The 26,024-nt window shown below is 38.8% G+C and overlaps 1 protein-coding gene across 1 annotated transcript; it reads right to left on the reverse strand.

Moving 5' to 3' along the window:
• Positions 1-1,007: 1,007 nt before the first annotated feature.
• On the reverse strand, positions 1,008-24,614 carry STEAP4 (STEAP4 metalloreductase). The gene is made up of 5 exons (XM_068972642.1): positions 24,489-24,614; positions 8,781-9,238; positions 7,631-8,158; positions 6,257-6,421; positions 1,008-4,200 (listed from the first exon to the last, which is right to left on the reverse strand). The coding sequence occupies exons 2-5, from the start codon at positions 9,234-9,236 to the stop codon at positions 3,937-3,939; spliced, it is 1,413 nt and encodes a 470-aa protein (XP_068828743.1). The 5' UTR covers positions 9,237-9,238; positions 24,489-24,614; the 3' UTR covers positions 1,008-3,936.
• Between the last annotated feature and the right edge of the window lie 1,410 nt (positions 24,615-26,024).

The following is a 26,024-nucleotide window of genomic DNA, read 5'->3' on the forward strand; positions in this document are numbered from 1 at the left end:
TTTACTCCCCTTCTCCTGAATGCTACTGAATGAAGCTTTGGAAGACTGGAGGGTTTTTCAACATTGTGATCTTAACTCACTGTAGAAAAGTAGCGGAGGATCAATCATACAGGGAAATTTTTGCTGTGTGTGTGTATTAAAAGGGTAGTGGTGTGGACAGTCACAATGGAGAATGGAAATTGCAAGCTCTGTGTGTAGCAACTTGACTGCCATTCCACCTTGCTTTGAGGAGGAGGTCCAGAACCTTTTGAGCTGCTAGTGATCAAATTCATTATATTTGCATTCATTGTTATCATGACTCTTCTGTGATCCTTGAACTGTAAACACATGGAGAGCTCTTGAATGCAATTTCTAGTTAAAGTAGCTTTCTAAAAGGGACTTTGTTCTGTCGGTTTCTAGCTTACTCAAGGTTGCTGACCCTTTCTTTATTTATCTGTTTTTATTTTGCTTTCAAAAGAAAGGTAACACTCATCAGGGCTGAAGTTGTTCAGTTGCCCAAGGCATTTCATGTCTGGTCCCACCGGTTAAAATTCAACTTGAAATCAGTCTACCCATTAAGGCAGTTGCCTTGTCTGGGTGGCATCCACCTGGGAGAATGAAGGAAGGCCTTTTTTTTTTTTTCTTCCAAAAGTCCAGTGTGGGATAGTTTGACCCCCTACCTGTTTGACCAGCTAATGCTTTTTCCCTTTCTGAGGGTAAAAAATCAAGCATGCAGGATGTTGGGACACGTCATGCGCCGAGCGTAGGCATGTATCACCTGAAGCTGGAAATCCACTACCGTGCTTTCCAGCCACTGTACTTCCTTTCCTTTTCCTTATCCCTGAAAGAAACTATTTTTAGTTCCAGATGCTGGAACTACTGTAAACCAAAACCTTCAAGACACTTTCTTTGGAATGCAGATGAGTCAACACCAGAATGATTATTCAACTGGAAAAACTTTTAAAACAATCTTTAATGAGTACACATTTCCAAAAGCAGTCATCCCTTAATATGGGGAATATATACAAAAATAAAAGGTCTATCGTATAATAAACATGTTCCTAGAATACAGGAAATGTATGAGGAGTGAGGAAGTTTAGTCTGACTTTTTTAATGGAGAAGAATAGTTTGGAACAGTTAAAAAGAACTGTAGTTCACACGACACACCTGTTTCTGTTTCAAACTCTTTTCCACCTTAAGGAAACTGGGAGAATCAGCTGTGTTAGGATGGGCAAATTGGTTTGATGGCTTGGGAATGGATGTTGGGAGGGGTGAAAGGAAGGAACCAGCTTCTCTGGTCAGCTGCTGGGGCTTGGAGCCTTGTGGGTGAGGCTGAGGGTCATGCCCAGCAATGCACTGTGATGCCAAAACCACCAGGGGTGCTCTGGAATATCTGGCTTCCTGGATGCCTTTTGTGAAGTACCCAGGAAGAACATTTTTACTAGGTTATAAAAGCAGAATCCTTTTTACTGTAGGTAAGTTTTTTTTTTTTTAAAGCTTGAGTGGGTTGCCATGTTAAATCCTAGGGGATCTTCCTGACCCAGGGACTGAACCCACATCTCATGTCTCCTGCACTGCAGGCGGATTCTTTACCCATTGAGCCACCTGGGAAGCCCCTTGTTTAACCTAAGAGTGACATTTTCTAGTCTTAGTAATGGACCAGATAGCCAGTAAAAATCTTACTCTTTTACCAAAAAAGGAACATGGTTAACCCCAAAGGTTTCCTTTAGATTAGCCTGGATAGTACTTAACCTTTAGGTAACCAATTATCTAGCCAAAAGGCAGTGGCCAACCCTACAATACTTGGGTATTTTGCATAAAATAGAATGAATGAGCAGTGACAGTTGCCTTGTCTTTCTCACTGATGCCCTGGGGTCTTCACCACACAGCACAGCTCTGCTCAAAGTCTCAGGCTTTTCTGAATCCTTGAGTAGATCAAGGATAAGTGAATGGAACATATACTCTGGGTGTCTTCTCATTAACACAAGCTGAAATTAAAAAAAATATCTGGAAGGGTATAATGGGAAAGATTGAAGACGGGAGGAGAAGGGGATGACAGAGGATGAGATCGCTGGATGGCACCACTGACTTGATGGACATGAGTTTGAGTAAGCTCTGGGAGTTGGTGATGGACAGGGAAGCCTGGCGTGCTGGAGTCCATGGGGTCACAGAGTCAGACACGACTGAGCGACTGAACTGAACTGAACTGAACTGAAGGGTATAATGACACCAACATCTTCATATGGTGCCAGTGGTATTAACTTCAGAAATAATTCGGCAATTACATTCAATGTTTTTTAATTTTTAATCCCAATTCTTCGCAAGCATTCTGAAGAAGTAAATTAAAATACACACTTAAGTTATAAGTGCTAAGGTATCCTCTGAAATGTTGTTTTAGTAAACAATGGATATAACCTAAATGTTGAATTAGAGCAGTGGTAAAACTAATGCATATTTGCTGTAATATCATGAAGCCGCTGATTCAATACATAAAGCATGTAAGTAAGCAAACAAAGCTGTAGTATATTAAGTGGAAAAGGATACACAATTGAATATACAGTATAGGCAGAACTATTTTCAAAACATTTTATAGAAAAATATTCTGGATTGTGGGTGATGTTTTAATATATTGTAATCATTTTGTATAATGTCATATAGAATATATGATAGCGAAAGGAAAAAGTAAAAGAAATGGCCTGTGTGAGGCAGGCAGAAAACTGTCAAATCTGAAGACTTTTGGTTATTTCGGCTTGTGGAAAGGTCCTACATAAGGCTCCTCTCAGCTCCATGTATGAGCCAGGAAGGCTAATCCTGCTGAAGGGCATCTTGGAAATGGCATCATTATCATGGAAAAGCAGAGAAAAGCCTCCTGCCTTCCAGCTAGGACTTGAGAAAGAACCAAGTCTCCTATTACAATCTGCTGCTCATACCTCTCTCGCCTAAGACTTCAAAATTCTCCCTCATCTGTGTATTGGTCCAACTTACACTTTCATTATTCATTTAACTTCACTGCTTAAATTTATAACAAACTATGATAAATTATAGAAGCTACTTTTTTATACTAGCAATTCATTTCATAGATGATTAATACTGAACAAATCTGGAATATGTTATTTACAAAGCATAGCACATAACCTAAATAATAGTAAACCTGATGTGGTATAAACTTTATAAACTTTATTCAATTTTTTTTTAAACTTTTTGCACTAGGGCTTTTATCAATTCTTCTTCACTCATGGTACATTGAGGAAATCCAAGTGGATATCCCTCATTTTTAACTCAATCTTTTTTTATACTTATTCCTTTGAGAAGGAACGATCTTATGACAACTGTATAAGTTTGCATATATCCAGTCCATGATTATTTCTAATCTACTGTGAAATTTTTATCGTTTTATAAAATAATTCCCCACACTACATATCCAGGTTGGTAAAAAAAATATCAAAAAGCACACATAACTACAGAATTTACCATGGCAATATTTATAATCACCTGCACTTCCAAAAACCAGAATAAAAATCTCATTCCTTTTGCTTCCTTGGTCCTCTTTTTCAGACAGATCTAATAAAGCCCTTATCAGCGGCCACCATCTTAGTATTTTCTCTTTCACTCTACTTAGCCCTTGAATCAGAGAAGGAAACTATGCGTACTTCCCCTGGATTTTGCAAGACATTAGGTCATGCATATTGCTCACAGCAAAGAAGCTTCTTATTGTGAAACCACAAAGCTAATGGCGATTCAGCCCCCCACCTCCAGAAAAAGGAGAGGCAGAGACCAGCAGTGGTTCCACACGGACCTGAGATTAAATGGTGTCCCATTTCTCAAAGTCAGGCATGATTTCTTTGTTCACAAACTTCAGCTCATGGTGGGAGAAAAACACTTTCTTCACTGCACTAATTATTCTTCTCTAAACATGCAATACCATGGTTAAGAAGTCCAGGTGAATTGAACTTTGCTTTAAATATCTGTTTTTCCATTCAATGCCGATTCTGAGTATTTCGGGTTCCTTTCCCAGCCCTGGCGGATCCGCATAAGGGTCTTGTCTATACATGGCAGGATGAGGATGAACTTGATCACCAGCACTGTGCAAGGGATGATCAGTGCAATCACGTAGGCTGAAGGGAGATACCACACAAGGTTTGAAGGGTTGAGGAATCTCTTCCCACCGTACACCAAGGTGTGGGCTGTGCACAAGATCAGGGTCAAATAACCCAGTTTGGACTATAAACAAGAAACAAAAACATGTACATTAACACTGTTTACATTTTCACATGAAATACTGTGAGTCAGTGAAGGGTATTCGTCAAAGCCACAAGCCTTTGAAACCTGTAGTATTTAGAACACTGCCAAGAATTGAAAAAACATTAACTCTCCTTCAGGATGATCGTTGTATCATTTAAAAAAAAGAAAAGACTCCTTACAAATGACCTGGTGGTTTCATCTTAACCTAACTGGATGAGAAAGGTTCCCAGGAATAGATTCTTTTGCATTTGAATAAGTAATGTACCTTCTTTTTCAAGGGTAACACTCCTTCCTGGATCATCTTTTCTGGAGGCCAGAGATGAACAAAACACAGTATGTCCTCTAGAAATACCACATTAGTGTATGTTGCTGACTAAAAGCAGATACTAGCTGAATGGTATCCCAGTAAACAGCAGTTAGCAAACTTTACTTTTGGTTGGTTGTTTGTTTAGGCCTACATACAAAGCCCAGTGTTTATTTCCATCTTAATGTCTGAACAAAGGTATAAACATGAGAAAATGTTTACTGCATTTGGTCTCCGGGAGAAACTCTAAGACTTCTGAATTCAAACATTTCTATAAAGTGCAATTCTGACTTTCGTTACTAATGGTCTATTCCGTTACACTAGTTCTCAAGGAATATGCCTCAGAATCACCCAGAGGTCTTGTGAAAACAAACCAACTGCTGGGCCTTACTGATCTTGGATGATCTCGGATGACCTCGGCCTGCAGCGACTTGAAGCTGGGCTTCAGTTCCCAGCCAGAGACTGAGGACAGGTCGAGGTGGTGAGAACACCACATCCTAGCCACTAGACCAGTGGTCAGTGACAAGAACCTGACTCTTTGGTTTTGCCAAAGAGAATTCCCACAAAGACAAAAAGTACTGAAGCAAACAAAGTGTTTATTAGGAGGAAAAGAGTATAGTATGTGTGGGTAGACACATGGGCAGGCTCAGAGAGAGAGAGTTGCTTAGTCACCCTTTTGTGGCAGTTTGAATTAGTTTTATGGGTCATTTCTTCCGGGTTTCCTTTGGCCAATCATTTTGATTTGTGTAGTCCTGAGGCCATATTTGGTATATCTCAGGATCCTTTCATGTGTGGAAGCTCATCTCTTTGCCAAGATGGAGTCTAGTGAATAGTGAAGAGGCTCATGGGTAGTTGACATTGCTTACTATGAGGTGTCACACCCTCCCTTTTTTACCTCCAAGAAGCCTTTCTATGCATGTGTTGTCGGGGAGGTCTCCTTAACTTTAAGAATGAGGAATGTGTGTGTTTTTTTTTAAATTTGGTATCTGTGCAGGGCACAGCCTCCTCCATCATCCTGCTTCTATGGAGTTTCTCCTATTATGGGGTTTTCATCCACAGGGGAGAAATTGTTCAACCTGGGGCCCATCTAACTCCTGCCTCAATACCTCCAGAGTTTCTGATTCAGTTTGGTAGGGGAGGGGCATGAAGATTTGTATCTAACATGATCCCAGGTGATGCTGCTGCTGGTGGTGGTCCAGGTGCCATATTTTGAAGACCGCTGGTCTACAAGATTAGTTACTAATTGCCTTTAATGACGTATCTGGTGGTTGATGTGTGGAATCCCTGATTTTCCATCTTACAGACCAGCACTGAATCTGGTACGATGACAAGCTAGCATAGAAAGTTTTATACCCATAAGTCCATATTCTAAAGTTGATTTTCAGAAGTAGAAATTTTGTGTTTGGGTTTCTTTCCACCCTGAGCCTAGTATATCTCCATACACAGGGTTCAATAGTAGTTGATGCTTTTCAGTCTGTACTCTTAGCTGTGTCTCTGGGAGTGGTCAGGAATCTTGTCCTGCTAGGAAATCAAACCATCATGGAATCTGCCTTTGGGTTTGAGTTTAGCTTTTCTAATCTGAACTTGTTTCAGTTGCTATTTTTATGTGATTGCTAGGGAACTGATGGAGCAAAATGAAAATTTATGCAGGTATGAGAGAAAAATCAGAATATTTGTAAACTCAGAATCATTTTGCATTAAAAAGTAGATTAAATCATGAAGTCCTTTTACCTGGACAAATCGGAACTCTCTCCAGTTGACCATGTTGCTAACTGATGGCAAGGAAGTGATTCCCAAGAGTACAAACAGGAAAAATCCGAGCATTCCCAAAGCGATATATGAATCACTGAGCCAGGAGGTAGTGGTACTAAATGGATTTTCTTTCTTGGTTATTGCCTAAAATAGTTAGAAGCAATTTTTTTAAATTTCATTTTTTACAAATTGCCCAAACTTTTAAGGTGATGAAAAAATACCTCTACATCATTTCTTTGCTCAACGCAAGTTGTATAACATTTCTGAAGAGGCACGGAAAATAATTACACTTAGATATTATGTTTTTTGATAGAAAAAGTAATTGGTTCTATTAGGACTTTACTATGATAGTTAACTCCAGAAATTATATAGAGAATTTTAATTGACCCTGTAAATCCTAAAACAAAGTAAACATTTACTTAAACCTTCTTTACCATATGGCTTCTTGTTCCCCAAGCAAAAATTGATGTTCTCAAACGATTACATCAGGGTTCTGTTTTCCTGCTTTATATGCTGATTATTCACACACATAGAGTTTGAGTTCTTTTCCTTTTTTTTTTTTTTTTGGAATGTAGCTTCAGGTCTGTTGTAACACATCTTGAGAGAAATCTGGCCCCTGTAACATGACTGTTACCCAAGGACATGCTGTGTATTTGTTACGGAAATAATGTATAGAAATCCCACAGACACACCATCAATGAGTTACTGACTAATAAACTTTGACGCTGCAGTAGGATTGATCAAAACCAATTATTTCCAAACCAGAACTGATGTATAAGAACTTTCTATGGGACTGCTTTAAGACTCCCCATGCTGATTCTCTCTGAATAAATTTTGACTGTGCAGAATACAGTTTTTGACGTTTGCTCAGAATTGTTTGAGGATGCCATCCCGCAAGACAAATATTAATGGAGTTATAAACACCCTTTTGTTAATTTGTTTACATTCCTCTGATTCATGTTTGGACTTCCAAAAGAAAGGAGCATGCATAAAAATAGAAACTTTAAATTTTGGCTTCCATTTATTGAAGTAACTCAAGTAGGTTCATTAGGTTTTCCTGAGCCCTCACATCTGTGTACCAGTGAATCCTGAGAATACAGATATGGATCCAAGTGAACCTGGGAATCTAACTTTGACTCTTCAATAGTTACATGAGATTTCAACAGGATTTGTTAAAACCAAAGTAAAACAATAAACTCCCCAAGACAAACATGAACTGTCTAATAATTGTAGCTGCTTTAAAAAATAAAGATGTTTAGAAGACTGATTTTCTATAATTATGAAATGGAATATGATGTAGCAAGATTGCTCTTTGATTTAAAAATAGGAGAATACAAATGAGTAGAGATTTACCTGGGTAGCGGTTCTGTTGTTCCACGTCCATCGCACATAATAACGAATAGGGATCACAAGGGTGTAGAGGACATGAAGGAAGGCAAATCCCAGTGCTATCAAGCCAAGCTGTTTTCTGCAAAGCATCCAGTGGTCAAGCCAGTCTGGGAATCGGCGGTATTTTGTACCTCGGTACAGCTGCAGAATGGCAGCAATAACACCAGGGAGGTAAACCAAGGCGAGCAGTGTGAGTGCTGCTATTGGAAAGACACGATTTGGAATAGAAATAGGCAGACGGAATGTCCTGTCTCTTTTTTCATAAACATAAGGGTAGATTACTTCTCTTATTACACAGTATAAAAAGAAGAAGACACACAGAACGGCGGACAAATAGAAGGGGAACTTCCACATTGGAAATAGCTGTAGCGGGTAGTTTTCAATTTCATTGGCTGCCACGAGAGATCCTTTATCCAGTGGAGTAAGTCCAAGACTACGAACGACATCCATCACTCTTTGCTTGGCTTTGCTGTCATTTCCACAGATAAACACCTGGGTTAAAATAATTAATTTTGTATTTATTCTTTCTTTAGTAATGGAGGATGGTGTTATATAGTAGTTACTGCTTCTGAAATAAGGGTGTAGAGTGAACATATTTAACGAGATTATGGTTTAGACTTGCACATGTATGTTGGATAGTTAAGTACCAGGCTTTTAAGTTGAGAGTGGCTTAGGCGTATGGCATGGATATGATTAGACTTGGTTTTCTGTAGTACAGACAACTTGTGTTCTCTTCTATATTTGTGGGTGCCATGTCACTTACGGATTGCTTTTAATCTTGATGAATAAATGGAACCCATTTCATACAAAGTAATGGGAGTCTAAAGGATATCCATCAACAATTTAGCGGTGTTATTTTCTAGTACTGACAGGAGGCCTCTAGAGGTTGACACCATTGGGTTCTATCAAGCTGAAAGCTCAGGGTATAGATAATGGGAAATGAATCACTACAATTGGTTACCCTACTTTGTCAAACCCAGAAAAGCTATTCATGGCACATATTAACAAAATAAAATATTTTCTTTTGAAATTATGTTTTAGAATCTTTGAGGTAAGTGCATATTAAGACATTTACTTTTTAAAGATGGAGTGTAAATCTATCTTGTAATCTTACCTGCCGACTTGCATCCAGTGCCCCTGACTGGAGAGCCCAGGCTGAGACGGTGTTAAATGCTTTTACCACATGGGTTCCCGGCACCAACTGAGCAAGGTACTCTGCATTTGACTCTGGATACTGATTGATTTTGAGGTTGTTGCTGACGTCGACCAATATTTTCCCATTGAGAACGTCGGTTAATTCTGTGAGAAAATCATAATGTTCCCTGTGTATTGCTATGATTATAATGTCAGATTTCTGGGCTGCATCAGAGTAGCTCATGACCTCTGCACCATTCGGCAGCCAGCTGGACATCTGGGGGGTTCGACTTCCAAAAACAATAGAATAACCACACTGGAGCATTTTAAGTCCCAGTGATCTTCCAAAATCTCCAGTTCCAAAAATACATACAGTTTCTTGCTTTTCTGAAGAATGCATAGTGAGAGGAAATGCATCTGTAGAAATTTTCTCCATAACTGAAAGATAATCAAATACCCAAACAAAATATGAATGTTATGGTAAAAAGGAATGAAAATTATATCAAGGAAACAGTGATTGAGTGATGTTTGAATCTTCTGATGAATTATCTCGAGCACATTCCTGACAAAGTTTGGAAGGAGTAAAAACTGTCTCATATATTCTCATTTGTCTTATTTAACAAAATTTTGTATTGGATAAAGAAATGCAGTGACAACCCAAGACATTTACCAGTTGTGGTCTTAAACTGTGGATGTGTATCACAACGATACTGCATTATTGAGTACTTACGTTATTACATTAGTACTTACATTATTGAGTTCCCAAAGTTCTCAAGAGCAAAATCTGACAAAGAATGCACTAATATGGAAATTATAGACCAACTTATTTATGTTTAGTAATGCAAAATCCCAAATTAACCAACAATATCTGGTAGCCTTTTAGGAGACAGTGCACTTGGATCAGATAGGATTATTCTAAAAATGTAAAGATTAGTTCTATAAATTCAGTATTAGAAAATCTATTAATAGAATACACCATATTAGAAGGTTAAAGAGAAAAATATGACCATATTTATGTATGCTAAGTGGACCTACATTAAAATTTGATAGTTTTTCTTTATTTTTATTTAAAAAGAAATGAATAGATATTTCCTTACCATACAAAGTATCTTTCTCAACCTAAAATACAGTTTCATACTTTAAAGAGAATTACTAGAAATATTCCTAATAAAGTCATAAACCAGATAAATATATATATCCTATATTATTGTTTGGATTCTAGCTAACACAATTATACTGGAGAAAGAAATTAGAGGTATAGAAATTCAAAAGGGGTTGTAGAAAATCAAACTGTAATCGTGGAAAACTCAAAAGTCAATTGAAAAAGTGCTATGCACATAAAAGCAATTCAATATCTTGTCTGGGCACTCAATTAATATCAATGCTTTTCTCATATGAGAAAAATAAACCAATTTGAAGATTTAATAGAAGAAAAGGCCCTGTTTACAGCTGCAACAAAATAGAGATAGTATTTAAGAATGAACTTAAGATACAGGATATATATCGGGAAGATCCCCTAGAGAAGGAAATGGCAACCCACTCCAGTGTTCTTGCCTGGGAAATCCCATGGACAGAAGAGCCTGGTGGGCTAGAGTCCGTGGGGTCATAAAGAGTCAGATATGACTTAGCGACTGAGTATGCACACGCACAAGATATGTACAAGATCCAAATGAAGAAAAAATTAAAATTCCCCTAAGACTCAGAAGATTCATGTAAATAGAAATGTACAGCATGTCTCTGGGTGGGTAGCCTCAGCTTCACAAAAATGTCAGTTTTCTCTGGTTTAATCTATACATTCTGAAAAGTGGGCTAGTTCTATTCTAATAAATAGAGGACCAGTTCTATTAAATATTTTAAATCTAAAATATCATGCCGCTGTCACAGGAATAACAAATGTTCAGTGGAATAGAGTGAAAAAAAAATCAGAAATGAACCTAAATTTATATGATAAAGATTAGCATCTCAAGTCGATGTAGAAAAGATGGCTTATTCAGTAGCTAATATTATGACAACTAAATAACCAATTGGAAGAAAAAGCTTAATCTATACTCACACTCTTCCCCAAGGTAAATTTAAAATATATTAAGGCTTGAAATGTATTTTTTTTTTAAGAAATGGACCTATAATAGAACTGTAAGAGGCCATGGAGAATTATTTTATAACCTTAGAGGGGAAAGGTTATAAACTTTATGACTTCAATATAGTAAAAGATTTCTTAATCTTACCCAATGTAAAAGAAATGCAGGGCAAAAATAAACTGATAGAAAGTTATAAACCATCTGACTGTGTTGCTTTTTAAGATTTTGAAATTTAAATTAATAATAAATCAAATAAAAGTTCTTGAAGTTTTTATGATCTAATAAAATCATCTAGGATACTCTCCATTTTCAAAGAATATTATTTCTTAATTCAATACTAAATTTTCTCAAAAAAAAATTCTCTTCCTGATATTTAGTGTATAGTGTAAGCTTTTAGCTAATCTTTTTTGCGGGGGCAGTGGGTGGTAGTCTCGTGTTCAGTGATGCATCCTCAGTGCTAAAAAGAGCGCTGACTGTGATGGACCAGGCACTTGTTGATAAATATTTATGGGATGATATTGGAGGGGTGGACCGTTGGAGTTGTAAGCTGCAGTTTGCTTTATGTGTCAGGCACAGTGAGAGGTGCATGATGAAGAGGAAGCTGAATGAGAATAGAGTGAACACTGGGAGGAAGGCAGGGGTAAAGAGAGAGAGAAGTTGGTGGGGTGGGGCGGGGAGGTATTAAGGACATTACTTCTTCCACCCAAATGGATTTAAAGTAAAACTCCATAAATTTGATGTGGAATTTCAAACCAGACCTAATCACTATTCACTTCCGACATAGTGAATTTCATGCAGATTGCAGAGCATATGAAGCTTTCACCTTTTTAAAAGAAGTTCAGAAATTTGCCCTTTTCATTTTAGCCTATGGAAAATACCTGAATTTTTTTGTTTTTGTTTGTTTTTTTTCCAATGTTGTGTTAGTTTCAGGGTATAGCAAATATATATATGTGTGTGTGTGTATTCTTGTTCATATTCATTTCCATTATAGGTTCTTACAAGATGTTGAATATAGTTCCCTGTGCTATACAGTTAGTCCTTGTTTATTTTATATATATATATATATATATATATATATATATATTAGTGTTTATAAGTTAATCCCAAACTCCTAATTTATCTCCCTTCCCTACTACCCCTCTGCTTTGATAACCATCCATTTTGTTTTCTACACCTGTGAGTCTATTTCTTTTTTGTAAATAAGTTTATTAGTGTCATTTTTAAAAGATTACACATGTAAGTGATACCATATGACATTTGTCTTTGTCTAAGTTACTTTGGGGTCTTCCCAGGTGATGCTACTGGTAAAGAACTTGCCTGACAATGCAAGAGACATAAGAGATGTGAGTTTGATCTCTGGTCAGGACCATCCCCTGGAGGAGGGCATGGCAGCCCACTCCAGTATTTTTGCTTGGAGATTCCCATGGTCAGGGATGGTCCCTGGCCAGCTATGGTCCATAGGGTAGAAAAGAGTTGGACCCCTCTGAAGGGACTTAGTATGCAGGTCCATCCATGTTGCATTATTTCATTCTTTTTTTTTTTCATTGTTTCTTTATTTCAGTGCATCCAAATTAAATTATTTCATTCTTTTTTATGACTGGCTAGTATTCCAGTGTTTATATATACAATGTCTTCTTTATCTCTTGATGGACATTTAGTTTTTTTCCTTGTCTTGTCTATTGTAAATAGTGCTTCTATGGGAATGCATGTATCTTTTTCAAATTAGAAAAAGAATTCTTACCTGAGCTTATCTGAAGGTATGTATTAATATCTATATTACAGGCAGATCTTTCAGACTTTTATAAGTAGTCAGAAGTTACAGAGAAAAGGGACAAGATATACAAGACTTTTATATACTTCCACAGAAACTCTTTGAATAATTGAATTAATCACAACTGAATTATTTTATAAACTAGCTGATGACTGATATCCTGAACTGTATCAGAGAAGGGTGTGACTTTATATGAGAAAGCACCTGGAGATGATCAGAACCTATCATATGGAAACACAGCTATGCCTTTGAAAAACTCTTAGCAGCATCTTCAAAGGCAAACTAGTGTAGCAATCTATATTATATTTCTAATCAGTTAACAATTAGTTGTTATAACTCAAACCCTCTAACTGCTGAATGATGCCATAATTTTTTACTTTGTGGAACTGGTTTGTAAGTGTAGTGAAAGAATGCCAGTGTGCCTGTCTGTCCTATCAATTTTTTTTGTTATTTGTCCTACTATATTATTTTTCTCTCTTTTACATTGGAATGAACATTTGCAAGCAAAATACAGATTTAACAAAGTTGCTGGTCTCCTGCAGTGAGATGGATGATGTCTTTATTGACATATTCTCATTTGGATCATCTTAATCATCTATTTCTGCTTTATTGACTATGCCAAAGCCTTTGATTGTGTGAATCACAATAAACTGTGGAAAATTCTGAAAGAGATGGGAATACCAGACCACCTGACCTGCCTCTTGAGAAACCTATATGCAGGTCAGGAAGCAACAGTTAGACTTGGACATGGAACAATAGACTGGTTCCAAACAGGAAAAGGAGTACGTCAAGGCTGTTTATTGTCACTCTGCTTATTTAACTTCTATGCAGAGTACATCATGAAAAACGCTGAGCTGGAAGAAGCACAAACTGGAATCAAGACTGCTGGGAGAAATATCAATAACCTCAGATATGCAGATGACACCACCCTTATGGCAGAAAGTGAAGAAAAACTAAAGAGCCTCTTGATGAAAGTGAAAGAGGAGAGTGAAAAAGTTGGCTTAAAACTCAACATTCAGAAAACGAAGATCATGGCATCTGGCCCCGTCACTTTATGGGAGATAGATGGGGAAACAGTGGAAACACTGTCAGAGTTTATTTTTTGAGCTCCAAAATCACTGCAGATGGTGATTGCAGCCATGAAATTAAAAGACACTTATTCCTTGGAAGAAAAGTTATGAGCAACCTAGAAAGCGGAGATATTACTTTGCCAACAAAGGTTCGTCTAGTCAAGACTATGGTTTTTCCTGTGGTCATGTATGGGTGTGAGAGTTGGACTGTGAAGAAAGCTGAGCACTGGAGAATTGATGCTTTTGAACTGTGGTGTTGGAGAAGACTCTGGAGAGTCTCTTGGACTGCAAGGAGATCCAACCAGTCCATCCTAAAGGAGATCAGTCGTGGGTATTCATTGGACTGATGCTAAAGCTGAAACTCCAGCACTTTGGCCACCTGATGCAAAGAATTGACTCATTGGAAAAGACCCTGATGCTGGGGGGATTAGGGGCAGGAGGAGAAGAGGACGACAGAGGATGAGATGGCTGGATGGCATCACTGACTCTATGGATGTGAGTCTGAGTGAACTCTGGGAGTTGGTGATGGACAGGGAGGCCTGGTGTGCTGTGATTCATGGAGTTGCAAAGAGTTGGACACGACTGAGTGACTGAACTGAACTGAACTGAATCATTGCAGAGAGAGAGTCAAGACTTTATTTTGATCATGTGGCCCCCACATGCATCTATTCTAAACTTTCATAAACTTAAAAAACACTGAAGATATTAATTACACTACATTAGTATTTTGTTCTCTACTTACTAGTGTGTGACCTTGGGCAAATTACTCAAGCTCTTTGTGTTTCAGTTACGTTATCTGTGAAATGAGAGCTCTGTAGTACCTACTTTAGAGACATTGTAAGCATGCCAGCCCTCACTGTCCATCACCAACCCCTGAAGTCCATCCAAACCCATGTCCATTGTGTTGGTGATACCATCCAACCATCTCATCCTCCTTTGTCCCCTTCTCCTCCTGCCCTCAATCTTTCCCAGCATCAGGGTCTTTTCAAATGAGTCAGCTCTTGGCATCAGGTGGCCAAAGTATTGGAGTTTCAGCTTCAACATCAGTCCTTCTAATGAACACCTAGGAATGATCTCCTTTAGGATGGACTGGTTGGAATCTAATTAGCCAATCTGTTAAATATCTAATTAATTTAGTATTTATGTAAATTCTATAAATTAAGGGTTCATTATACTTCTATAAGTGTGATTATTGGAAATCTATCAAATTTATTTGAAATCACATTCAGTAATTTTTAAGAAACTTCTTTCCCCACTTGTTATTTAGTCTGGAAGTTGTGTCTAACTCTTTTATGACCCCATGGACTATAGCCCACCAGGCTCCTTTGTCCATAGGATTTCCCAGGTGTGAATACTGGAGTGGGTTTCTATTTCCTTCTCCAGGGTATCTTTCTGACCCAGGGATGGAAACTGAGTCTCCTACATTGCAGGTGGATTCTTTACCACCTGGGAAGCCATTTCCCCACTTATTTCTTATAAGTAAAACCATGTATGAAATGGCTTCAGCACATGAGAATTTATCAAAACATAGATATAAAAACAGCTCAAGTGTGAATTTCCCTCATTTGTAATTCTTTCACATTTTAATATTTTCCTCTTAAAATGCAGCTGGAAATCCAATATAGAGTCCTGTCCCCCACTGGCCTCTGATGGCGACATCCGTGGATAAGGGCTTCCCTTCTCATTGTCTGGAACACAGTTCTGACACATTTCATAAGACTTCTTTGGAAGTGCCAGAGCAATTCTGGAAGTCCCAGAGCAATAGAGCACCACTCATCTGTGTGTGCGCCAAGTCACCTCAGTCGTGTCTGACTCTTTGCAACCCCATGGGTTATAGCCTGCCCGGCTCCTCTGTCCATGGGAATTCTCCAGGTAAGAGTACTGCATAGAGTGGGCTGCCATTTCCTCCTCCAGGGAATCTTCCTGACCCAGGGATCAAATCCGCATCTCTTGTGTCTCCTGCTTCGGCATGTGGGTTCTTACCACTAGCACCACCTGGGAAGCCCTCACTCATCTTAACAGTGGCCAACTTAACGGGCTCTTGTCCTGTTTTTCCCTTGTTCCCTGTTTTAAGCCCCTTGCACCTCATTCCTTCTCCTTGCAATCACTTCTGTAATAAACTATCGGGCAGTGGCACCCCACTCCAGTACTCTTGTCTGGGGAGTCCCATGGATGGAGGAGCCTGGTGGGCTGCAGTCCATGGGGTCACTAAGAGTTGGACATGACTGAGCAACTTCACTTTCAATTTTCACCTTCATGCATTGGAGAAGGAAATGGCAACCCACTCCAGTGTTCTTGCCTGGAGAATCCCAGGGACGGAGGAGTCTGGTGGGCTGCTGTCTATGGGGTCGCACAGAGTCGGACACGACTGAAGCAACTTAGCAGTTGCAGTAGAGTATTAAGAATTTGGAAATGTCCAAACAGGATACAAAAATTTCATATTTTAAATGATTATATTTAACAAATCAATGATATTAGTAAGGAAACCGTTTTATTGGGAGAAATGATAGATTCATAGGAAGCTTAAAGATAGTACAAGAGGTTCTTGGGCATCATTTTCCATTTCCTCCAACACTTATAGAGGACAACATCAAAACTGAGAGACTGATACCAGTACATTGACTGTGTTGCTCTGTGCTGTTTTATCTCATGTGTAGTTTCATGTGGCCACTATTGCAGGCAAGACGCAGAGCTATTCCATTACTACCCCCTTTATAGTCATACCTGACCTCCTCTCTGCCACCTCCCCCACCTCTGAAAGTCATTAATCTTCAGTCTGTAATTTTATCATTTTGAGAATTTGAGAATTCCACACAAAAGGAAACATTTTCAAATTGGCTTTTTTTTTTCCACTTAGCATAATGCCCTTAAGATCAATCCAAGTTGGTGCATGCGTAAATAGTTTGTGCAAATAATTTGTTCTTTTTTAGTATTCAATCTAAGGCACGGACTTCTTCATTTGCTTATTTGCTATCTGAATGTCTTGTTTGGAAATGTTGGAATAGAATGACAAAATTTGCATCTTTTAAATGCTTATACCAAAAAAAAATCAATGCTATTAAATGCTCAGGTACCACCTCCTGAGATTCTGAATCAATTGTTCTGAGATTGGGCCCAGGAATCTGTATTTTTTTGTGTGAAAAAAAAAAAAACCAAACAAATGAGTTCTCAAAAGCATCCAGAGCCGAGAACCACTGGAGAGAGATGGTGGGGAGGGAAAAGGCAGAGGGAGAACAGCCTATGGAGGAGATTATAAGGGGCTGCAGAAACATTTCACTTGCTTTAAAATTTCTTCCTCTAAGTCATAATTGGCTGGGTATAATTGATAACCTAGAATTCCTATTTTTATGGTAACTGAAGAGTGTTCAGGCACCCCAAGGGAGAGGATCAAGGGATGCCAGACACACTTAGTAGGCTTTGCTCTGTAACTCCCTTAAGGAATCTTTAATGAGTTTCCATGAGCCACAAGTTATAATTTGATCAAATCCAGCCATGAATCTACTATAGTTATTCCTCCATAGCACCTCTCCTTTGGTGCCATACAACATCCTGGTTACATTTGGACGAAGCCAGTATTAAAGATATTCTGTCCTTGTCTCCCTTTGAGAATTCAGGTTTGAATTCTGAACTGGGTTTTCACACAAGGTTTTGAATTCCTCCTACGTTGTCCTCTCCACATACGCATCTCCCCTCCTTCAGGGTTACTGTTTCCAAGTCCAATGATCTGGCTTGGCACCTCCCAGAGAGTCAGAATACAAATAACACTTTAAAACTCCATACGCTATGGCAGGATTTTTCATTTTAATTTGATGCCTGTAAACAGGGATTCTGCTTAGTCCTTCTTTCTGTTTTATTATTCCTTCTGAATTTCACTCTGAAAGCCCTATATGACTTGACAACATATTTGTAATGAGCTGAAGCCCATCAATCAAATATTTCCTTTCCTCACCAGGAATAGGGGCAGGAGGGAGTTCTGCAACTAGTCCAGCCTTCCTGTGATTCAGAGCATTTGTTTTAATATATCCCAGGGATAACTGGAAAGGAAAATATGGTCAAAATTTTTTTTAAGAAAAACCTTACAATAATACATGAACCCATCCTAGTTATTCACGGAGCTATTTCTGTATTTAGTGAGATCAAGGCTCTTTAGGGAGAGCAAGCATGCTTACATTTAAGTACATATTCTTTTACTGACAGTTGTATATTATTGTAGCAAAATCAGAAGACCTTGATTTCAAAAGACCACTGATTGTTGTTTATGAAAAAATGTAATGTGCCCATAATCAATGGAGTTTTCTAATTTTTGACAGTTCAATCTTTATATATGTTATTTGAAAATATAATAGTAGCTTTCTTATTTTAGCCTTGTAGATAGAGGTAGCTGTTAGTAATAGCTATAGACTAACATAAATCTGTCATCTAAAGCCCTTAGTCTAAATAAAGAAACCACTGCAGGTTGGTTGCTAAAAAACTAATTATTTCAATTATTTTGGGAGAAAATGTTACATATCTCATAGCACCCTAATTTACCGATGATTAGTTTTTATGCTGTCTAATAGAATGATACAAAAGGAAACTAATCAAGTTGTACAACTTGATAAAGTAACAAGAACATAGCTAAATATAAAACTTCTACATTGATGTTCTATGGGGATAAATATCCACGAGGATTGCTAGTAAGTAAAACTAGCTATGACATGCTGTATAGCTAAAATGATTCTGTCAGTAGCATTTCACTACCATCCAATGAATTATCAGGAGAGCAATGTGACGCAGATCTGTATTACCTATTTGAATTATACTTTAGGTGAAACTCTATTTTTAATATTAGTTCTTTGATGAAATTCTGATCCAGTTAAGGATCTTTCTAATATGTGTTTTCACATTTAGATCTCAGTTGCATCTGTCAAGATAAATGAAGATTGTTTTATGATTCCCTGACTAAGAATTTTATCATGTAGGTTCATTAGCCCCTGTCTAGGCTGGTTAGTTCATTTAATTAAAGCTGGGGCTCATGACAGAAAGGTCAGGGGTTCGGTCGTATCTAAGTTAATTTACCTTGACTTCTGTTTACATACTAAATTCTGAGCAACTTCTTATAGATCTGTCATTTACCTCAATTCACCATCAGGAAAACAACTCTATCTCACTGACTTGGTGGCATTTGATTTGTACATACTATTGATACCTGAGCATTTGCTTATTGGTTAATTTGGTGATTGCAAAAGCCCACTTAATATTTAGTGTCAATTAGTGGATTTTGCTTTTCTAGGATTGCTGTAGTCAGAAACATTTAGGAACTTATTCTATCATTTCAGAATTAATTTTGCTTAAATAAAATTTCTATAAATAGTCATTTATCCTCACCTTGAGGCCACTGGGAATTATCTGAATATTGATTACTGCCAACCTGTGGATCTGATCCTGTTTCCCTCTCTTCCTTTAACCCTGCGGATGATGTAACTCCAATCTGCTTCAAAGAATCTCCTTACAATATTTAGAAATCTCCTGGGGGTGCTTTATATGTCCTTTATATAGTCTCCTTCATCTTCATTTGGGGACCATTTTCTTTCAGTTTTAATTTGGCTTTGCAGGCAAGGATTCCCAACGGCCAGAGTACCTTTAATATTTGCCAAGACCCCATGAGCTCGAGCTGTATGGAAAGATCTGGCCTTGCAGTCGCTCCATTTCTTACCCCAGGAGAGAAAGTGCTCTTGAAACTCCTTCCCCCTTCTCATGTTATACTAAGGTATACAAGCCTGAGGGCACTGCTGGTTGATAAATATATTTTAGTGAATCAGCTCCTCCTTTTTAATTCCTAGATTTTTAATCACGGCTCTTTTTAGTGGTGTGGTGTGGCTGGAGGTGGCTTGCCAGCTTAAAGTTTGAAATCAGCCAACTTTGGAGATTTCACGCCATAGAAATCAGCAAGTGCTTTTTTCCTTAGCCATTTACTGGCACACACTGGCTGTTTCTCCGTCTCTTCTCTCCAAGGCTCTGCCTGGGACTATGGAAATGGGAAAATGGTTGGACTGATAGGATGATACACTTTCTCAATCCTGACTCTGGACTTCAAGCCTTAAAATCTCTTTCCTTAGAGCCTCTCCCCCTCTTCTAGGGAGGCTCAGGCTCATAGGTTCTTAATGAAAACAGAATCCATGTGGGTCCCTCTACCCCAGCAAAGTTCCCAGGCCCTTACAACCCCACACATGGAGTTAACACAATTTGGGCTATAAGTCTGATACTGCTAGACTCTTGGCTCCCTTCAGAAGATAGATACAGGGACCTCTTTGTGTATCATCATTCCCAAACACATATTTTTGAATTTTTCAGACATGCATTTAAAAAAAAAAAGGAGTTTAGGATCTTAGTTTGGGATAACCATTATTAGCTGCAATGTATCATTTACCAACTTACTGATTGTTTTCTCCTCAAGTGCCTCCCATATCCCATACTGCTATGGCAGGGCAATTGAATACAATGAAGAAATCACTTTAATAGCAGTACTTGGGTACTGGAAAATAAATAGCCATTTCTAAAATAAGAATGATTTGATATAACTTAGTTCTTTTTAGCTAATCAGTAGGCTTCATTTCTTATGCCATGCCTTCAGGTATTAAAAGAAAGGCTCAAGTGTTTTATTTAAGTTAAACTAATTAAAACCTTTAAAAATTCAATATTCCAACTTTCATGACCTCAGTTAAATGCATTAATTGCATTATGTCACTCTTTAAAATGAATTAAATTCCAAAGTATTAGAGTTTATTCATAATTTATTATGAATCTTACCCAAGATAGCAACATAATAGGGTTATTAAATTAAGGTTAATTAGAAGAAATACCAAAATTCCTACAATTTATTTATTCTTTTAAAAAAGCAGAATAATTTCCACTACTTACTTTGTATGTTTGTAGAGTATAAAGCAATCTCATGCTTCTTCCCAAAGGGCAGGTAGTTGAAATCTGAACACTTTGACCCTCTTAACTAGTATAGCACTGGAGGTATCTGTGCATATAACCTCCTATGTCCATAATTACTAGCATCTTTCAAAAACAAAAATTAGTGTATCAGCAATGTCTTGATACACTAAAACAATGTCTTGATACACAGAGACACTGCATGTTTTTGACAGATTTATTGGACAACCTCTCTGTGCAAGGCCCTGTGCTACATAAGAGGGGTAAAGTGATAAACTAGACTGTTCTTGTCCTCATGGGGCTCCTGTCTTGGGGAGGATATAGACACATAATCAAACTGCTGTAAAATAACATGTGAAGACATTGAATGTACAGAGAAGGGCGCTAATCTGCCTGGGAAGCAGAACAAGAAAGTTTACCAAAGTCTGCGCATAACTGTTTCAGCCACTGCTTTATTTGAGCTCAAAGCTATTTCCATGCCTTATAAACTGAGATGTGTATATGAAAGATGTATGATCAGTGTGGACCATTAGCCATGTTCTCCTATTCTGATTCTTCTCAGTTATTGAGCCATCACCAGTGAAAATCTGATTGGAGCACTTGGCTCTGTGCTTGAACCATTATTTTCCCTCAATTTATTTGGAGCTAAGGCAAAAGCTATGGTCTAGTATGTGTTCTGATACCCCCCTCCCCAAGAGGTATGCTATATGGCTATATAAAGTTACCTCTTAGATTTCTTTGTGTTCAGAATTATAGTTCCTGACTTTTCAAAACTATCCTTTGCATACATTTGCCTTCCTTCTAAGATGAAAAGTGAACTTCATCCTGACATGAAGACTGATCATATCATCTACATTTAAAAGTAACATATGTCTCTCAAAATAACTTCAAAAATATGCAGCCATCAAAATTCAGTATGGTAAGGCTTCTTTACACATGGCAGACAACACTCTTCTAGAACCTTGTGGAGAAGCATTCAGATTAGGATGTCATGTCCTGCCTAGTTAATTAGGGTGGAAATGCTTCTTTGAGTAAAACATTGCATATTTTTTTTTTGCAGTGATGTATTTCTGAAAGATGATCTTCAAACAGTGTAAACACTCTTTAATCCTTTTTCCATAATAATTTGGTAAGAACAAATTGCTTAAGTATGTTGGCCAAATATGTTTTCTTATCATGTATTGTTTTCAGCATTAGTTATCCTTTAGTTATTAGCTTTATTCCTTGCAAGCCTGATTTTTCTCAATAAAATAACAAGTGTTCGTTAAAATCATTTTGGAAATGACCCAAAAGTCATTTAAAATATCATAGTAGGTGGGACATGTAATGTGGAACTCTTCATAGTTAACTGTGCTCTTAGTTAACTAATGACCTGTTCTCTTTGGATGTACAAAGCACAGAAGGATGTACAAAAGCAATCAAACAGGTGACTTCAGAGGCCTTATAAAGTTTATTACTTCTGGCCTAATTGTAACTTCAAAAAAAATAAATCCCACACAGAAAACTTCACTATCCACAGCATGTCCTAGACTGTTAGAGTAGGAGTTATAGGTAAATGTAGTTGCAGACACTGAATAATTGACCTCTCTCCCTGGTGGCTCAGACAGTAAAGAATCTGCATGCAACGCAGGAGACCAGGTTCAATCCCTGGGTCAGGAAGATCCCCTGGAGGAGGAAATGACAACCCACTCCAGTATTCTTGCCTGGAGAATTTCATGGGCAGAGGAGCCTGACAGGCTACAGTCCATGGGGTAGCAAAGAGTCAGACATGACTGAATGACTAATTTGCACTTTTTCCCTGGTCGCTTAGATGGTAAAGAGTTTGCCTTCTATGCAGGAGACCTAGGTTTGATCCCTGGGTGGGGAAGATCCTCTGGAGAAGGGAATGGTTACCCACTCTACTATTCTTGCCTGGAGAATTCCATGGTCAGGGGAGCCTGACAGGCTACAGTCCACAGGGTAGCAAAGAGTTGGACACGACTGAGTGACTAACACTTTAAAAAGAGTTTTTCACTTTTTCAGAGGATAATCCAGAGGAAACCTACAAGGTACCCTGGCAAGTCTTCAAGTTTGAAAAGTGATTGTATTTTTTTTCTGCTAGCAGCTTATTAACTTTATTAAGATTTTAAAAGGAAATAATTTTGAAATAGCAGTTGACAAAAGATCCAAATGACTTTCAAAGAGAACTGGGTGGTGAGGATCATGAAACATTGGATGTGTTTCTGAGGGCAACTTCAGAATCAGCTACTCAGGAAACTTTAAAAAGAGAATTTATACCCTTTTAATAATGTCATGAATAATGGTAGCATGATGAGGGTTGGTCCATGCCGAAATGTGGAGTGACTGCTCAAGCGTTCTTCAATTTTGAAATTCTATGATAAATGAATCTATTTTTCTTAAAACTGTTCAGAACAAGGCTCAGGGTTTTCAATTTAAGCACAGGTTTATAAAAATTTATTTGCTTACTTCTAACACCAGTTAGCAAGCTTAAGCAAGGCAGGCATCTGGAAATCATTCTCAAATTAGGGGTGAGGCCTTGAACAGGCTGGTTTCTGAACCTCAGGTTGCCGCGTGAACTTCAGCAACACCATAAATGTTACTGGATGGAGAGAATGCCATGACCCAATTTCTCCATACACATGTTCCATTTACTTTACAACCTCCAAGCCTGATAAATAAGGAGTGCTTCATCCTGTTTTCTGGGGTGGTGGTGTTTGCCATGCAGGTGGAATACAGGCAGGTATTGATATCGTGTTAAATCACAGCATTCTGGAAAACTTGGGGCCTTGCAAAAGGCCATATCTCAAAGAACTTACTGCTTCAAATAAATGTGCCATTTTATAAAATTACACCTACTGTATCAGAAAAAAATGTTCTTTCATGTGAGTGACATTTATATGACTGTCATTTATACGGAATAGGACATTCTCACACAGCTAGGCTGAAGAATTGGTTTGGAAAGCTGAGAGTATTCTCTGAATGATAAAAGTGGTGCAAGTCCAAGGTATTCAGTAGAAAAAGACTGTCTCTCCACAACTGGGTAGTTTCCCTAAAAAAGTGAAACCTGCATTATTATGAAGAAAGAAATTTCTTAGTTACACATATATCATTAATGAAGTTTTCAGTGTATTTCAAACCTGCAAGCATCTTTAGTCATGGGTTTTTACCTTGTTAGAGGTGGATTTTGTGGCTACTCTGCTCCAATAATCTTTTATTTTATGTGTGTGGAAACTGAGGCTGAGGTGTTGAACTTCTAATTAGAACTAAGAATAGAATTCTCCAGTCCCACCCCTGCCCTATTCTCCATCCAGTTGACTTTCCTTTAGACCAGTCATCTTCTAAAGAAAGTTTTAAAATTACTATCCAGAGGGGGAAAGTACCTTCCAGCTGCCTCTGCACAAACAGGGAACCAAAGGTTTTATTTACTCTTCATATCGATTACATTCCAAAGCAGATTTTTCTGGAAAAACAACTGCTAAAGATCAAGGATGGAAGGAGTTGCAAATCTCAGGACGCATTTTCAGCTCTTGGCCAGGAAGTGTGCTCAGATCTGAGATTGCCTATATCTAGAAGTAAGATACAGAGAGGAGTCCAAAGCCCTAAATCTTCCTTCTTAGGGCTCCTTTGCACCCCGAGGAAGCAAGAGAGAAAACTCCTGGAAGCAAGCCGCTTGCTGAATTGCTTAACTCTTCCCGCCACACCCTTGGGTGGTCTTGTACCTTCTTCCCAGGGCGAGCAGTTTTGCGGAGCAGAGTCCTGGAAGCAGGAATTCGAGGTGGGCAGAAGCTGATAAGGGAGGAGAGCCCTGTGGCGAAAGGTACCAGGCGTAGGCCGGCAGCAGTATGACCCACCTGCGGGAGAAGTGCTTCCGAAGCGGCTGTGGTCCCGCTGCAGTGCGCAACCAGCGCCAGGCTGGGAGGGGACGCTGCTCGGTGCTCTGGTCTCCGGCGCCCAGCCACACTCGGTTTAAGAAGCCCGAGAGCGGAAGGAGGGCTCGCTAGATTGCGCAAGAGAAGCGGTGAAGAAAGCGCTTCCAGGAAGAGTACAAGCTGGGAATCCCAGACAGCTGGGAGGACCAGAAATTCCGGTGCTGCCACTGTCGATGCAGATGTTGACATTGATCTCCGGCCAGTGGGGTTTTTAAAGGATTTTCCCCAGACCCTTTGAGATCTTGTGTATCCCTGGCAGATTGAGGCTTGGAGAGGCTGAGGAGGACCCCTTTTCTGAAGGAACCAGAGAGGCTACTTTGAAAAGCTGAGAAGACATCACCTGGTTTTGGTTTCTAGGCATTTCCCTCTGTGCCATAGTGTCTTAATTCAGAGGTGACATCTTTCTCCTCTACCTGGAAACCTTGGGTTTGGGGAGTGGGGGGGGGCATACATTGGATGATCTTGAATTTGGAGGTCTTAATTTAGGTACATTAAATGGTTCAAAGGAAACAAACCAAGTAAGAGAGAGGGATACTAATGAGGATGCCAATGTGTGCTATACTTGGCTTAAAATTTAATTAACCATGATAATCTATGGGGCAAAGCACAACTGCACTCCGAAACTCTGTGGTCTAGAGCCCAGAGCCTTCTCAATCTGTCTCTCACCCAGTCATCTGGTCTTAATGATATGCTTGCCCAGGGCAAGATGTTTAGCCCCATGGGGGGCCTTTTCCCAGCACTTTTGAGTCAAATCCCTTTCTGCCTGGACTGCGACACTCCCCAGAGGATCTCATGGAGTCAGGTCAGACACCATGTCTTCCAAGAGGTCTTCTTTGAGCCACTTGTTATAATTAAACTTTGCTTTCTCCATACAGCGTAATTTATTCTTCTACTACAGAAGTTAGGATAATTTGCCTCTTAAGAAAATTACTGCCTATCTCCTTTTCTGGTCTGCAGGCTTCAAGGGTTGACACTCTGTTCTTTTCAGCCTGGAATTCTCCACCACTCTTAGCACAGTAGTTGGCATATAATAGGTACTCGACATTTATTGCACTCATTAGTAAATCTACCGCCAGTTATATTTTGCAGAAAGCTCATCAGGTAGAATTCTTCGGGGATGGAAGAATGTAAAAAGGTATTCATTGCTTTTATAGCATCTGATTTTCCCAGCCTGAAGACTCACAGGGTGAGAGAAGGGTGTAGCAAGGAAAGGAGGCTTCTTGCTATGTCTCTAAGAAGCCTCACAGTTGATCAACACAGTTGCTGTCACTTGCTCCTGGTCTAGCATCTGGCTTTAATCCTTGTGGGCACAAAAACTCAATTCTTAGCACATTGAACCTGGTACTTACAATCAGGATGCTGATTTGTTAGTGGTCAATGGAGTATAAAGCTAATAGTGTGAAATAGGGTTGCTATGAGCACCAGACATTGTGGCCACCACATGGTCTCCCAGTAGGC

Source organism: Capricornis sumatraensis, chromosome 5 (genome assembly GCF_032405125.1).
Source record: "Capricornis sumatraensis isolate serow.1 chromosome 5, serow.2, whole genome shotgun sequence".
Taxonomy (NCBI): Eukaryota; Metazoa; Chordata; class Mammalia; order Artiodactyla; family Bovidae; genus Capricornis; species Capricornis sumatraensis.

Bases quoted from the DNA above. Each gene is read 5' to 3' on its own strand.
- STEAP4 (XM_068972642.1), bottom strand. From the start codon at position 9,236: ATGGAGAAAATTTCTACAGATGCATTTCCTCTCACTATGCATTCTTCA. The intron at 8,159-8,780 runs GTAAGATTACAA...ATTTTAACCCAG, and splicing joins CACTGGATGCAAGTCGGCAG to GTGTTTATCTGTGGAAATGA. The intron at 4,201-6,256 runs GTAAAAGGACTT...TCTTGTTTATAG, and splicing joins GAGAGTTCCGATTTGTCCAG to TCCAAACTGGGTTATTTGAC.